The 17,310-nt window shown below is 38.9% G+C and overlaps 1 protein-coding gene across 21 annotated transcripts in view; it reads right to left on the reverse strand.

Annotated features, from left to right (window-relative positions):
- Positions 1-17,310, reverse strand: part of PTPRD (protein tyrosine phosphatase receptor type D) — a 1,875,931-nt gene that overhangs the window by 110,197 nt on the left and 1,748,424 nt on the right. For 18 of the 21 annotated variants that reach the window (XM_081152197.1, XM_081152189.1, XM_081152196.1 and 15 more), the window contains 2 exons: positions 13,660-13,820; positions 3,917-4,029 (listed from right to left, as the gene is read on the reverse strand). In XM_081152197.1, coding sequence (XP_081008323.1) covers positions 3,917-4,029; positions 13,660-13,820 — 274 coding nt within the window. The remainder of the gene's footprint in view (positions 1-3,916; positions 4,030-13,659; positions 13,821-17,310) is intronic. The other 3 variants (XM_081152202.1, XM_081152187.1, XM_081152201.1) reach the window with 1 other exon arrangement.

A 17,310-nucleotide genomic window follows, 5' to 3' on the forward strand; every position in this document is an offset into this window, starting at 1 on the left:
ATAAAAACTTTTAAACATATAACAAATTTGTGTAATATAACGAATACCTGTGTAGCCACAACTTATGTACAATTATTAACAAGCTTATTTTTTATGTTACAAACTTTCCCCAATAAACATGTGTTGCTTTTGTAATTAAGAACAAAAAATACACAGGTGTGGGGGGGCAGTCCTAGAATAACTCTTTAAAGAAAAAACAAACCAAACGTTCCCCCCAACCTAGGCTAGTGGACATAGTTCCCTTTTGTTCAATGCGTAACTCATCTATCAGTCTCCCTAACACATACCCAGTTACTGCTGCCCACAGAGATGTGCGAGGCTTAGTAGAAGTTTCTTTTAAAAGTATCTTTTGTAAGTGAGTATTCCCTTCCCTTCCTCCACAGATCTTAGAGACTTGTAAAACTTCTAGTTCTACTAATTTCCTCTCTCCTTTTCTAATTTTGCCCAATTTATTCCATTACCATTAGAAGTGATCCGTCTAACCTCAGCTAAATGGTACCTTCCTATATATTTAGGTCTCTGCTTTCCTTTTGTAGGTCGTGGGTGAAAAGGCAATGTCCCTTTCGTTACATGACCCATGCTTGTTCTGAATGACCTTGTCCACCAACAACTGATGCTTTCCTGCTGCCAACCGTATTCTCTGAACTGACTCGGTGGCTCACGTTCCAGATACAGCTTGGCCGTACACTGGCGTCTGAGCCTGGCGGACAGACAGACGGACTCATGGAAAATATCTAGAGACAGAGGTTCCTGGTCTCAGCTGGGAAGGCGTGCTGAGATGCTCGAATGCAGCGTTTCCCTGGCAGTGCCTTGACTGCCGCCAACATCTGGGCGGTGTGCTCAAGCCATGTTCTCTCCACATCTGGCAGCCTCGCAAAGACGGTTCCACTGAGAACAGGCTTCCCTGCCTCCCCTTTGTGCCCTGGCTGAGAGGCAGTGAAGGGAATTCTGACCTTTTCCTGCTTCTAACCCAGACAGGTAAGTTGATGGTACTGCAGTTAAGGGTAAGATTCTTCAAAACGCTTAAATCGTTACAATGCTGCATTCATATGAAATCTGGAATGTATATTTCAACACCCTTTGAATATACGGCAGAATTGAGGGGGGGAAAAAAGTCTGCCTCCTCACACCTAGACTCTCTGACAAGAATAAAGAACTTAAAAAGTAAATAGATTTTTCATTCGCAAGATGGCTTTTTTAAAAGAAAAGTAGAATTCATAGACTCCATGGACTAAGCAAAGTCTTCCTTTTCCTTCTGAAAGAACTACTGGACTTCAAATGGTATTATTTGGTATTTTATCATCCATGACAGGCCCATCAGAAGTAGAAATCAATCTGCTTTCATGAACAAGTTCTGTGGTAGGGGCTGGTTATAAAAATCACTGGTTCCTGATTTCACTGAAAATAATTTGTTTAAAGTGAACATGATGATTAATTCCGCCTGTATGCATAGCATTAATAAGCATGGCCAAACTTTATAATGTTTGGGGATAAGTAACTATAATTCAAACGTCTGATATTTTTAAGAGCACATTTCAATATTGAAAGGTAAAATTTTGGGTTTAAAATCCAAAAATTAAGGAGCGTCACATCATCTGCTATGCACCATCTAATAAAGGGTCATTTCCTTTCACCATCGAGGGAAGCCCATCATTATTCATGAATAAGGGGAGGAAAAAAGCATAGAAAAGTTTCCTAGGTTAACAACCCCACCTTCTGCTCTCATCCTATTGGCAAGTTAATTCAGGTAATTCATAGCCACTGGCTGGAATCCACACTGGCTGGAGCAAACTGTCACATTAATATGAATTTCACATTAAGAGCTGTCTCTATTTCCTTTGTAAAATGGTCCAATTTTCAGGACAGCAGGACACATAGATCTTGGGAGGCAAATTGACTTTTTCAACAAATCAAGCTTAAGTAGATTGCTTACCTGAGCTAAAGGGCACAACATAATGCTTCCTGAGCAAACAGAGGTGCTAGGATCTTGGGACAATTCCTGTTGTTCTACTCATGTCCTCCACTGCATCTCCTCTCCTTCCTTATTCATTCTGCTCCCTTCATTCTACCATCCATTTGAGGTGGTAAGTCTGAGCTTGGTTTAATCATATCTTCTGTATACTTAGGCTCCCATTTTACCTTTGCAAAGCCTTTGGTGATATAATCAATTGTGACCTTCATTCTCCTTTCCAGTGACTTACATGTACTGTAACAGGTTCTCTCTCTCTCTGGATCTAATGAAGGTGATGAGGCAACATATGCAAGAAATCATTTTCCAGATTATTTCTGTGGCTTTCAGGTCCTCTACACATTGATTTAGCCAAATTGAGAAGTACACGCATTCCTGAGTTCACTATTAAGAAGTCGTCTGTAGCCTGAAAGAGTCAGTACACTACTATTTCAAAAAGTGCTGAACAGAGAAGGTTTACTACTCAATTCATATCAAGTTGCCTTAACGGAGCCCCGAGCAGGTGACCCAACAGGGAGCATCCAAGGTGACACAGTGATCCCGGAGGACCGTAGTTTGCTCAGTCACCGTGCACATGTGCATAATCTACATGGATCCGTCTGTTTAATAATATGCACACAGGAGATTTTTGCCTATGTGAACGTTTCCTCCCACCTTTTATGCTGATGACGGTGTACATTTTGCTTTTTAAAACACAATTTTTAAAAAGTCAAACCTCATGTGCAATAGAATTTAAACAAAGCACATTTATAATAATCTGTGTAACCACTTTGTAAATGCCAGATGTTTCTTTGAACTGAACAGTTACCAGCTACTATGACACATCTATATGTAAAAGAGAAAATAAGCTAACACAATAAACCATGCATTTTCAATTCAAAGCAATTCGCTGCAAATGTTAGTTGAACAAAGCTGTGGCGTACCCTACTGTGAGTTAGAACATCCATTTGACAGGGAAAATGTCCCAACAATTAGGGGGACAATGCTGCCACATTTTAATCAAACAGACTTCCTAGATCAGCTCGCTACCGCGTTCATTACCATTAGGCATTAAGACAGCGCCACTCAGTTTTCGGTGTTCAGCTCTCTTTACCATTCATTATTTGCCCTTCATTTGGCATAAACAAGATTTATTTAAAAGACAGTAAAACAGAACTAGACTTCAATTAACTATACAAAATACCCCACAGCAAGAATATTTTCCTCTGTTGAAGCACTTAATGTTACTTATTTTCAAAAACAAGCATATTCTTATTCTCAGCCACTCTTTGCATCTCCCCAGGAAGAAACCTGCATTGGTCAGTGAGAGTCAGATACAAATTTTGCCTCATTTTGTTTCTTTCCCTCCTTCTCTCCTTCCCTCCCTCCCCCTTTCTTTCAGAGTAACAGACACAAATTAATAGAAAAATATAGAATAAAGGGTGACACAAAAGTAGGTTTGCAGAGTTATGAGTTCAGAGTTTATTCTTGTATTATATTATATATTACTGTATTATTTTCCATACAAACTACTGTAAACCTACAGTTGCCTCACCCTGCATGTTCTTTCCCAGTGGGATGAATGATTTAACATTAATACACCATCTCTTCATTCACTTTATAAGATGAGAACCTGAATTCTTTCCATATATGTGTCATTGAAAATAACAACTGTTTTAATAAGCCCATACAAATGGTAGCTGTTCATATGAGAGTATTAATTGTCCAGGTTTGAAGAAGAATTATATATATTTTTCTCTTTTACACCCCACCTCAGATTTGAATGAAGAGCTTAATTTCCTTTCAAGAATTTTGTTTTGGCAAATCTCAATCATATAAAAATAAAAGAGACGGACACACAAAATTGTTCGAAATAAAGTGATGCCTTCATCTCTCAAGGCAGTGTCACCTGGGCTATACGATTTCAGCGAAGGCTGTATCATGGGCAAGATGAGTCATGTCTCTTACCTGGTGTCTGAAAATTAAGGCGCCTTAGCTCTACCGGGTCTGTTGGATGGTGTGAAGGAACCTCCTTACTGTTCGGTATGCTGCTCTTTCTAGAGTCGGACTCTGCCCTTTTCCTACAGGGAGAAAGTAAAAATTTAAGAATTAAAACGAACGAAACGTAACTGAAACAGATTTAAAAAGCAGACGCCCCCCACCCCCACCTTTCATTTTTAAAACTTGGATGGGCTAGCTTTGTGACCTTGTTCAGGTTGCTTTTCCTTACTCAACCTACAGTATTTTCTCAGGGCTAAATTTTTGTTTAGGTGGGTGATCTCCAAGTCCTGTTTCAGCTCTAGAATGAAACAATCCATTCAGTGACTCTGACTTCAGGCTCTGAGGGAGTGCTGATGAGAGGCACTTGGATCCTCGCTCAGCGATTCTCCCGCATCCACTAATTCTGCTTGTGAGGCACAGGACAGCGGACTCCTCGCAGCCAATACTAAGATTACTGCTACCACTGAAAAAAGCTCGGGAACTACTGGGCCTCAAGTTGAACCGTTATGTGGGCCCCGATTTCTCCTTTCTAAGAATATATAACTGGTGGCTACAAACTGAACCTGCAATGGATTTTCCCATAAGGCAGATAAATAACAGCAAGTGCATTTCTAAGATTCCAAGTTAATCTAATACCTGGAAGGAGATCGGGACACAAGACCAACATCTATTTTCTTTCAAATCCCCCACCAAAAAAAAACCCTCCACAACAAAACAGTGTGGGCTGTTTATGGTGTTATGCTAACTATGATTAATATTTTTGTTAATGAAAGTCAATCACAGAAAGATTGCAGAAAAAGGAATTTCACTAGTGGGTAGTCCCACTCTCCTAATGATCATTCAGGTATATGAACCATTCAGAGATTCTTGTTATATAATTCTTCACACAATCCATTTTATCTTTAATTGCTACCCATTCGTTTTATTAAATACTCCTATTTAAAGTGTCATAACGTATTTTAATAAATGTCTATATAAAAAGTGTCACGTTTCCCCCCTGAAGATTCCTGTATTCATTTTTTTCCCCCAACTCAAATAACTAGAGTGGTACCTAACTTTTCTTTCAGGCAGACTTAGGTTAACAATTCACTTAACCAAAGTCTTTTTCAAATAGTGCTTTCTTTCAAATACTCATTCCAACAACCCCCAGACTAGACTCATACTCCTAGGCATCTCACCCATGTTCAAAACAAAGGCATTCTAATTTAGAGAAAGGGGTTCAGCAGAGTGTTTAGAAACCCCCCCTTCTCTTTTTAATACGACTGTGGTACAGCTTATTTGTGTTCCTGTGGCAAAGGGCTCTCATTCAGTGCCACTCAGGTTGTTCCATGAAAAGAAAATAGCCTTCCTTCCATCTCTGCTCATCTGTATAAAGTAAAACTAACCAGGGGCTAAGGGAAGATGGATGCAAAGGGAAAGCACACTTGACTTGCTCAAGTGCAATGCCTTCAGCAAAATGTGGTTGACTAAATGCATTTTCTTGGGTGAGTCCTATTAGACACCTTGCTCTCTCGGAACTCTGGATTACCCTGTCTCCTGATTTCTTGTTTCTACGTAAAGGAGACAGGCACAGAAGGTAGTGCTAAGTTATAACACCAACCAGAGGAAAGCGGTGAACTGAGGTGTGCCGAAGGTACTGGTAGCTCCAGTTCTATGAAGTGTAAGATGGGAAGAAGAGAAGAGATGGAGGGCTGGAGAAAAATATGTGAGAAGTTAGAGAAAGGGGCTCAGAGGGCCATGGGAAAGAAAGACACGATGGCCAGTTTCAGAGTAGAAAATGTCACAGTGCTGATGGTGGGAATATTTGCCCTACAACACTGACAGATCCATTTTATAACTGAAGATGCAGAATCTAAATGAGTTAATGAATTATCACTGAGGGTAGCCTTGCCAGTGAACCCCACGTGTGACCAACAGATGGTTGGTCGTCTCGTCTCACATCATCCCTGTGGCCTTCTCAGGTTTTGGTCTTTTCACTCACATTTGCAAAGACACATTTCTTTACTGATGTGCCAGACCCAATGACTAAAACCTGATTTGTATCCCTTCTCGAAGTGGCTCTCCTGTCATTGTTGCAGGATTATGGAAACCAGAAGTAGAAATATCTGGGCAAGAAAACGGTTTCTCTCGTGCAGGTAAAGTGCGACATCCTCCTTAACTTCTTTCCCACTGAGGCTAGGTAAGTGACACTGAGACTAGAGGACAGAAAAGAATACTCTCTAAAGAAATTTAGTCAGTTTCCCGAAAAATCACATCTTGTTGCCCAGATGAGTCTTGGAAAACCCAAAGCACTGGAGTAAAAGTGCAGTTCATACTTATAATAAATTGGAAGGGGTGTCCTGATATTTAATAACTAGCTTCTCCTTCACTTTATCTGTTCAAATAAAATGACCTCCAAGATCTCAGACTCCAAAAATCCTAGCCAGCTAGGAAACAAAGATTTGGAACAAAGATTTTCAGATATAGGGGTACAGGTTTTTGGAAAAATACATTTAGTTGAAATCTCTACTATTAATATTCAAAGGTATCAGTTCAAACACTTCACAACTCTGACACTATTAGGAACATAACCCCGACTCTGCCAGTACTGGTGGGCATCTCCTTGGGTAAGTCAACTGCAATCCTTCTCAATTTCTTCACTTGTGAAAAAGAAGAGGAGGGTTAGAAGATGACAGCTAACTTTTGGCCCAACTCTCATGTTAATAGGACAAGAAGGCAGTGATAAAAGTCGTGAAATGTGGACAGTGTTATAATGGGAAGATAAGTTTCTTTTTTTTTTTTTAATATATCTTTATTGATTTCAAAGAGAGGAATGGGGAGGGAGAGAGAGGGATAGAAACATCAATGATGAGAGAGTCATTGATCGAGCCTGCAACCCGGGCATGTGCCCTGACCGGGAATCGAACCCCGATCGCCTGGATCCTAGGTCGATGCTCAACCGCTGAGCCACGCCCGGCCAGGCGAAGATACGTTTCTATTCAGTGGGTTCAAGGCATTTTGTCTTTTGGCTGGGAAAATACCCTATTTTTCATGTGTTTTTCACCTGAATCAATGACAACTAGTGATATATAAAAATAAATAAAGAGGATCCTCATGGAGGTAGTAAGCTTCCTGCAGTGAAAGTATAGCATAGCCTGCTAACCAGCGCTAAGTGATTTCAGGGAAAATAATGCAGTAGTGGTTCTCAAACTTGAACATGCATCCAAATCTCCTGGGAGGGCTTGTCCAACTACAGGTTGCTGGACCAATGCCCAGTTTCTGATTCAGGAGGTCTGGGGGGTGGGGCAAGACTTTGTATTTCAAGTTCCCTGGTAAGGTTGATGCTACTGATTCAGGGACCACTCACTGAGAACCACTGGAATAGAACATTGGAAAAAAGGCAGGTCAGATGAGCACTGAGATTCTTTACCCAGTTTAATTTGAATCAGGAATTTATATCTAGTATTTAGTGATATAGATATGGATATAGAGGTAGATATGAACTAGAAAACGAGGTTAAATTAGACTAATCAGTCAATAATCACAGATGATGATGACTATTATTATTGCTACTATTCCTGTTATTACTCAAGGCTGGAAGACATTAAAATAATTTGGAGTTACATAAGAGTTTTCATCGAAACACTATCATCAACCTCAGTTGCAGGAGGCAACCAATAGATGTTTCTCTCTCTCCCTCTCCTCCCTCCCCTCCACTCTCTCTAAGAAAAATCAATGGAAAAAATATCCTTGGTTTAGGATTAACAAAACAACAACAACAACAACCCCACTATCATCAATATTTGGAGGGTTGAACAAGCTAGTATTCCTGTATTGAGAGGTACTCAGATATCAAACTTAAAAACTGATCTTCAAAACAAAAACAAAACAAGACAGCTTACAGGACACCTCACATTTCTCTTCTGCAGACACATTAATACATAAAAATGTTCATTTCACCTCAACAACAAACAACTCAGAGACTGGTTTTACTGCCTTCTAAATTTTGCTTTAAATAAAGGTAATCTGTTTTATCTTCTTATACAAACTGTTTCTCCCAGAATCACTTTAATATCAAATTATTTTATATATGTAGGCTTTATCCATCTACTTGCCACATTTCATTTTTTATATGCAACCTCTTCCCTCACCCCCTTGATATCTGTGAAGTCTACCCATATCTTACTTTTTCTTACTGAGCATTAAAGGGGTTTGTTCTCTATTCCTCACCTGTCAGGTTTACTGCTCCATTTTAATGCAGCAAAAAATAAAAATAAAAAAGGAAAAGAAAAAGAAAGGCTAAATGTTAGTTGGCCAATGGTAATAAGAGTAACCATGACAACCAAAGTTTAACAGTGCTCACAGGTGGGGACACATAACTTACACACATTAGCAAATGACAGCATATCAAAATATTTAAGGGCCCCTAATCACAAAGTAAATGGAGGACACAAGGGTACGTCACTAAATACAGCATTGAGCGTGTAAATGTCATATTCACTTTCATCCATCAATTTACAAAATATTGCCATGGTTAATTATATTCCAGGAAGTCTTTAATGGTAGAGATATAATTTAATCTTTACAAAACATACCATGAGAAAGCTACTAATGTACTTAATGGGAATACAACATTATTCCATCTAAGAAATTTGTTCCTTTAAAATAAAGAGTTCTTAGTTAAGATGTAGGTTATTCCTTTAATGACCTAAAATACTTGCAAATTGCACTGAACTGCACCAAAATTTGCAGAACTGTATAATACACCATGAGGTAATCAAGTGGCAGAACCGATTTCGTCAAACATCTTTTGACAAGTCATGTGATCACAAATCTTTTTTCCAATAGAAGATTAAATACATTTTCAGTTTTGGAAAAAGTAATACTCATCATTACCAGTCTACAGAACATGAGTCATCTGTATCGCTGGGCTAATCCAGAAACGTGTTTTATTACCAGCCATTGACATGACCGGTATTTTCCTAGTCAAAGAGGTGCTGCTGTCTGTGAACACATTGAGCTCATGCTCACAGACATGTCCACCTGTGATAATATGTGGAGTGTTTAAATAACCAGGTTCATTCTGCAGAGAGTATATCCTTTACCTGTAAAGAAGTAATCTGAACAATCTTCACATTGAGGCAAATTGCAAAGTATTTAGTGAGTTCTCAGTTATAAAAATAAAGGTACCAAGTCTACCTTAATGCCAACAAAATATATACTAATGTTTCTAGAGTATCTGGCTTTGAGAAGATTTAGTCCATACCTTTTCAAAATTACAAAAGCCACATTTAAGTTGTACAAAACACATACAAAGAGAATAATGAAAATGGCATCAAACACACTGGTTAATTCTTTTCTTAATTTTAAACTGGTTTACCTGGTGGCGCCAGGTTTTAAAAAAATCCTACATAAATGTCTCTAACTTGCTCATGTTTTAATCAATCAGGTCATCAGTTGTAGGAAAATATATTCCTCTGGATGGAAGGGAACCACTTAGTGAATTATCAGTTGTCTATTAAAAGGCTGATGTTCAGATGAATAAATACACAGTGTGCAATTCACTTCCACTTCCATAGAAATATCAGCCTCATCACACATATGGGTACATATCTGGTGTAAATATCTATGCTTGAAGACATTTGGAAACAGTATATTTAAATTATAGGCTGAGCGTTTTATTACAGCTCTTGCCCGCCAAGATAAAGGCGATACTGAGTGATGGAGTAAACAAGTGGAGGGAGCAGAGTTTATTTAAGACCATTTGGCTTGTATAAATCTGACCATTCAGCGTCCCTCTGTGCCATGCACTCTACTCAGCACAAAGGACACAGTGAGGAGTAAGACAGAGCCCTAAACCTACACTATGGAGGGGGCATGAAAGCTAAGAAAACGGGCAACTGCAGTAATGTGGTAGATTCTATAATATAAGTAAGTAGAAAGTGCTAGAAGAAGATAGAAAAGGGAACCCTAAGTAGGCTGAACTGGTAGAGAGGACAGGACAAGCGGGAGGCACCCAGACAGGCTTTGTGTAGATGGCACCTAAGCTTCCTTCTGAAGCCTGAGTTGGAATTAGGCCCCGAGGAGTGGCAGTGGAGTGAGAGGAAAGGTGTCCCAAGCTTAGGGAAGGACTTTCTTTGATGGGAGCTTAGAAATACATGTAGAGTTGATAGAAAAACAGAAGACTTCAGAGGCCAAGCCCACAGAGGCCCAGGGTTGGATCTGGGAAAAGCTGAAGTCTTACTTGAGTCCCATCTACGTCATGGCCTTCACACCTAAAAGTTTGGGGGTGGGGCTGAAAATTATTTACTCTCTCTACGGTGTCCATTCATGTCCGATTATTCCTGTCCAAGGGTGATAATTATGTCTATACCATGCCTTAGATCTTTCCAGTTTCCTAACCCACATTTTCTTTTCTTTTTTCCCATAGTATATAATAAAACACTTCTCACCCATCCTGAAATGATTTCCAATAGAGTCAGCTTAACATTTTATTATTACATATTTTCCACATAAAGAATTCCTGGACAGTTCTAGAACTAACTGCCGAAATGCCTTAGCTATGTAACAAATGTATAGGATAGATGTGTATCTAAGAGCATTCAATTGTTTTATGGATTCCTTTGTGTGTGGGTTGGGCCGAAGGAAGGACGACATGAAATCATATTTAAAAAACCTACAACCCTGGGGGCAGAAATAATATAGTACATATTTTATTACTTGCTGTCTTCTCATAGAACATTATTACTTATATTTTATTACTTGATGTCTTCTCATAGAACATTATTATTTAAAAAGTTTAATTACCTAGACTACCTACTTATTTTATAAATGAGGAAACGGAGGCCCAGAGTGTTGGCATGATTTTCTATCCCATACAGCCAGCTAGTCACAGAGCTAGGACTTTGACTCAGTTTTACTGATTCCTAGTCCAGTGTTTTCCTAACTCTTGTTACCATCTTATCTCTGTAGTTTACATTTTAAAAGCATTGTACATATCACATATAGAGCACAAATTTTTTAAAAAAAATCATAGTGCAAGGTAATTTGTAACACTAATGACCTACCAAATATATTTTAATTTTCTGATAATTCAGAAGGTATTTTAGGGACCTTACAAAGCCTTGGTCACTGATTAGCAATGTATTATAGGTTTACAAATTACTAGATTAAAAACGAAGTCCATTTCAACAACCCATGTATAAACTGAAAGGCACGTAAAAGGATGGAGTATTTATTACATAATTAACTTTGCTCAGAATCTGAGCTATAAAAGACACTATTCATTGCCCACAGAAGATTTCCTCTTGAACTGCCTCACGATAATCAAGAAGGACATTGTTGGGTCTACTTGAATTTCAAGTCAGGAATGTTCTTTACTGCTGAAGCAGGCACTTCTATTTCAGAAATGCTGGGCCTTCAGATGGTTAGCTAAATATACTTAGCAGTCGAGGATGTGTGCATCTTCCAACAACTGCATTAGACGATGCTTACACACGCACACACTGAAATGCGGCTCTATTTTAACAGACTCATAAAACCTTTAAATGTGATGCCTCATTTTGAAGGATTAGGAAAAAACATATAATAACGGAGTTGTTGTTTTTCTAAGCACATGCAAATAAAGAATGGAAAACTTAATCTTAAATGTTAAAAATTATCAAGGTTAAAATCCTATTTCTTCACATTTACATAATGAATCCAGAAATCTCTGTTCAGTGCCTTAAGGGTAGTCCAAATGAAACACAACATAAAAAAAAATAGGGCAAGCATTCTGTCCATTTTGAATAATCACAAAATGTCATGTGATACGGTCTAGAAATGCAACTGCCAGCAAGCACGTGTTTTCTGATCTGACTCCCACAGTAGGATGTGATAGATAACCTCAGGAAATATTTCATTGAAAACAATCATAATTCTACTCTTGCTTTTAATTATTGGATTTTCTTCCTGTAGTAAGTGCAGTGCATAACCAGCAAAGGCTACCAGCTCCTGTTTGGATTCTCCCATGATCTGTTATGATTCTGGGGCATGTGGCTATCTCCTGTTTCCTGCTCTCACCTCTTGCACAAGACAGAGGCGATCAAATACAATGCACACTGATAAAACACAAATTGGGATGAGAAGACTGAAACCATCAACTGAAAGGAGATTTTGGCCTTCGATTATCACTTGTTTTTTCAGCTGTTTTATGGCGTGGATAACTGGGTGACGGCAGTGATCAGGAAAAAAATAATGATGTGTGTTTCTTTCATTCTCCCTAGCTCTAAAATAGGATAGGCAATTTAATGGGTTATAGTTATGAACTTCTTTCTTTAATTTGCCTTTTTTCCCCTTAGCACTTTCTTCACACTGAAATAAAATGGAATGCAGCTTCATAAGAGAAAATTTTTCAAAGAAATGTCTGGAAGAATATACTTTTGAGTCAAGAGAAGTGATAAAAAAATAAAATAAAAGCTATTCCAGGAACATAAGAACATATTTAACAAAGGAATACAGGTAGAGATAATTAATGTAAACCTAATGAAGGGAGATATATGAATAGGAAAATGAAATAATGGAAATAAGATGATCATGTAAGCAAGAAACTCTCATCTGATTTTGAATGTCAAGGTCATGAGGAGAGGAGGGAAAAAAGGAAGGAGGGAGACAGAGAGGCAGGCTATTTTACAGTAGAGGGAAGAGATTATCAAAGAGTATTCTGAAATGTGACACACCGCAAAGAAAAATGGGAACACGAAGTTTCATGAAATAAAACTTGAACTGGAAGAAAAGAAAAGTTGATATAAAGGGAGATAATTCTGAAGTCAGCCTTTCTAAATGTTTAAGAGAATGTATTATATATGTTAATTTTTATAATTTTATGTTTATAATATTATAATTGTATTTTTAAGTAAAAAAGGAATAATTAATAAAGAATTATTAATGTTCTCCCATCTGACTAAGCAGTGATCTAGGGGGAAGATATTGCTTACATGTAATGAAAGCAGAAGTAGAATTTAAAAAGAGTGGACAGTCAGAAAACATGGGGTAGATGTGAATGATCTGCATCCTCACTGTAATCAGAGACGCTAAGTCAGATCGGTATTTGGGAGTCTAAGACTGAGGTTATCATTTTTTTTTTAAAGGAAAATGGTACCTCACATCCCTTTTTGGACACAAATGAGAATTCAGTAGTGAGGATATGGAATAAGGGTCAGAAGAAAAGCAGGAAGGAAAAAGTTCATTTTCTCTCTTTTTTCTCCTCTAATCTTCCAGTTTTAGCTACTTGGCTAAATTTTGAGAAATAGCTGCAGAAAACATCTCAGCACACGTGCACATCAGAGTTACGAAATGGACAAGGTGGTGCCGATTCGCAGTGTTTTGGAAACCATGCTGAAACTGAGTAATTAATCATGTAAAACAATCGGATGCGAGCTGCAGGGACGGTGTGCTTGTGAAGGTGCCCGTGACCCAACGGCACGCACCGCGCCCGCACGGTATGAAACGGCGCAGACAGCCCGGGCCTGCGCACGCCCGCAGCGGCGTCTACACCCCACACTCGGATCGGGGCTGTCGAGGGCGCCGTCTCTACGTGTTGGTCTAACTCTAGTGCAAACATTTCCCCATGATCACCGGGGCCACGCTCAAGTATTTCCACGAAGATCGACTGCACGGTGACCACAGGATTGCCGAGTCTTCAAAAATAAGGCAGTCCCCAAGGTCGCAGCGGAACTACCGGGCACACCTACCTTTTATACAGAAGAATAGCGATGACAATGCAGATGATGAAGACCACGGCGAGGACGGGGCCCACAACCCAGATTAAGCCTTCCTCCTCATCGGTGATGGGCTGTGGGTCCAGATCCATCGACACCACGGGGTCGGAGTAGGGGCTGGTTGCGTACATCTTCTGAGGAGAAACAGAGCCCGTGTTAGCTACGAGCGGATGCCTGTCTTCCCGGTAGCTTCCCAGTAGAAGCAGCAAAGATTCGGGACACAGGGGATCTGATGATAAGTGTGTGAAACAATGTTGGCAAATAAAAAGGAAAAGGGAGGAGAGGGGAGGGGGCAGAAAAGGGAGGAAGGAAGGAGGGGAAGGTAAAGAGTCTTTGCCATCTAAGTGTCCTTATACGATGACGTATTTTAGGATAAAATCATTTTGATGGCATACATCACTCGACGTATGCTTTTTTACTGGGGTCTATCTATGGCAGACTAAATGATCTCAGGAATTGGGATACTAGTAGTTAACCAGTGGCAAAATGTTCAGTGAGCATTTGTTTACATGGAGCCAACATGTTCCACGCTATGTGAAAATCAACAGGAGTATTAGTTCCAGCTCTCAAGACATTACCACCCCATTGAGACCAAATTTAAAAAGTAAACATTTAGAGAGTAAAATATTAGTATTTAATTAAATGTTATATTATGTCAATAGTCTTTAGTACTGTACATTAGTTAGAAAATAGAGGCCAAACAAGGGACAAAGTCTACAACCTCAAAAGAGAGGTCCAACGTTTAAATTATAGATGCAGGATGTATGAAACTGATGATATGGCTCTCCAGAACATAGAACTTTTAGAACTTAAAAGGATTTAGCAGTTTCCATTCAATTTTATTACAATTACTGTCAGAGGTTGGCAAGAGCCAACCCTTATACAGTGTTGATGGGAATGTAAATTGGTACAGCCACTATGAAAAACAGTATATTGGTTCCTCAAAGCATTAAAAATAGGACTATCATCTGATCCATCAATCCCACTCCTGGGTATATAACCAAAGGAAATGAAGTCACCATCTTCAAGAGGTATCTGCACACCTGTGTTCACTGCAGCATTATTCACATTATCTAAGATATGAAAATGACATTAAGTGTCCCTGGACGAATGAATGAAAAAAGAAAATGTACACACATACACATATATGTTCAATGAAATATTATTTAGCCATAAAAAATGAAAGCCTGCCATTTGCAACAGCATGGATAAATCTATCTGAGGCAGAGAACAGAATGGTGCTTGCTAAGGGCTGGAGGGTGGAAATGGGGAGATATAAGGGAAGGTTTGTACCCTGGACCTACAAGAATAATTTCTGAGGATCTACGTACAGCCTGGTGACTATAGTTAATAACAGAGTATTGTACACTTGAAAGTTGCTGAGGGCAGGTCTTAAGCATTCTCATCACACACAAAGGAAGAGTTACGATGTGAGATGATAGATGCATCAATTATATTCATGTTGGCAATAACCATTCCACAATGTAGAGAGATATCAAATCATCATTTCATAGACTTTAAATATATACATAGTAATATTTGTAAATTTTCCTCAGTAAAGTTGGGAAAAATACAGTTGCTTGGTGAAAGGACTGAGTATCTATGAATTTGTTTTTTATAATATTTTACTTTGTTCTGACCTACATAAAAAAACAACTGTATTCTCTTAACGTTGCCCCCTTTCAAGGTCCTATCTTTTCCTTTCCAATAGAGACCACTCTACACCCATGGGCTGCCCCATCTCTCCTGACATTCGCTCCTCCTCTCTTCTAACTCTAGCATTGATCCCAGCCTCTCACTTGCCAAATAATCGCCATTATTCAGTTCTTACCCTTCCAGACATCTTTTCCAGATTTGCCACTGTTGAGCAAGCCTTCTTTAAAACTCCCTCCTCTGGCTCTCTTAATTCTGTAATCGCCTAGTCCCTCCCTAACCCTGCCAACTGATCAGATCCTGTTAACTGCCTCTGCATCACTCCAAGCCAGCACTCTTATGTTTTTTCTGCTAGTCTCTTTCTCTCCCTTACCTAGCAAGGTCATCCCAGCTTTAATGGCCACCCTCTATGCAGATTACTTTCTCACTAATGTTCCTAAATTCAGAAATTCTGCTAAGTTCCAGACCTTCATTTCCAATTGTTTCTAGAAATTCCTACATATATCCTCAAGTTAAGAACTGCAAGTGTTACTTCCCAGGCATACCTTCCTCTGACTTGCTTATTTCTCTCAGTCTCAATAGCTAGGAATGAAAAGCTGCTGATTTTATCTAATCTATGTCCCTCAAGCCCATACACCCTCTTTCCAGTCTCATGGGTGTCACTTTTCTTCAGGACTTCATTCATGTTCACCCAAACCCTACCAAGAGTTTTTTTTTTTTTTCCTCCCTCTATCAGTCTCTACTGCGGATAGATTTGTTTTCTTAAACTACAGCTATGAAACCTTTAGGAGGCTCTCAGTTGATTCCTGAATGAAACCCAGGCATCTTAGCATGGTTCTTAAGGGTCTTCACAATTTTGTTTTAAACTTCCTTACCACATACAACATATTCCATCACAGCAAACTTCTTGTTACTACTCCCCCAATGCTCCATTCTCTCTCTTTAACCCTCTTACAAGGTCCACAACATTTATCTCTGGAAATCCAACTAATCTTCAAGGCTCCACTTAAATACTGCCTTTAATGAAGCTAGATTTCCTTAACCAGAAATAACCAATTATTCCACAAAATGTAGGCAAAAATAATTTTAAAAATTTAGGTAGTCCTTTATTCCTTTTTTAATGGCATTCATCAAACTTTTAGTTTTTTATCTGTGCACCTGTCTTCTTTACTTTAATGAAACTATAAACTTCTGGAAAGTAGGGGTTTATATACTATCTGTGTTTGTCTGGTTAAAGCAGCTAGACCAGAACTTTGCAAAAGTGAACTCCCAACAAATATTTGTTGAATAAAAATGCTCATCTTTTCAAATGGATGACATTATCAAAGTATGAAAGAATATGCTCATTAGTTCCATGATCAATAAATATATTTAATTGTTTAATCTGCACTTAAAACATTTTGTTAAGGGCATAAATTCTAATTTTAAGTGGGACAAGCTCAGTAGTCAAGCTGGAGGATACATGCCCCACTATGTGCTTGTCAAGTATTTTCCCTTCCCATTCTCCTCACTGTGCCCAGGACAGACACTAACTAGACGTTGAGATTTTCTAATGCATCAAACAAGACAACTCAGTATATTTACAACCTTCTCAGAAGCAGATTAGAAAGAGATATGCACAATGTAAAGATTTACATAAAGGACTTGACGAACACAGTAAATATCCAAGAAACATGACTCTTCACATAAGTCTAATTGTTTGTTTCGGTTCACACTTTCCCCTTTCCATTTTGCAGGCCACACTCAAACTGTTTGGCAGACAAAAGTAAGCAACTCGGATTTAAAATTCTTTACCAAGAGCTTTTAAGATAATAATCTTGGTCAGCCAAGGGAGGAATCTAAGCAGAGGTTTCCCCAAAGCGCATATGTCAGGAACCAGAGATGTGAAAAATGAAAGGGAAAAAACCCATAAAATGACACCAGCCTTGTGAAACGTACAATTTGTCCAGAGTGTGAGAGTGTGAGTGTGTG

This window comes from Miniopterus schreibersii (assembly GCF_964146895.1).
Source record: "Miniopterus schreibersii genome assembly, chromosome: 11".
NCBI lineage: Eukaryota > Metazoa > Chordata > Mammalia > Chiroptera > Miniopteridae > Miniopterus > Miniopterus schreibersii.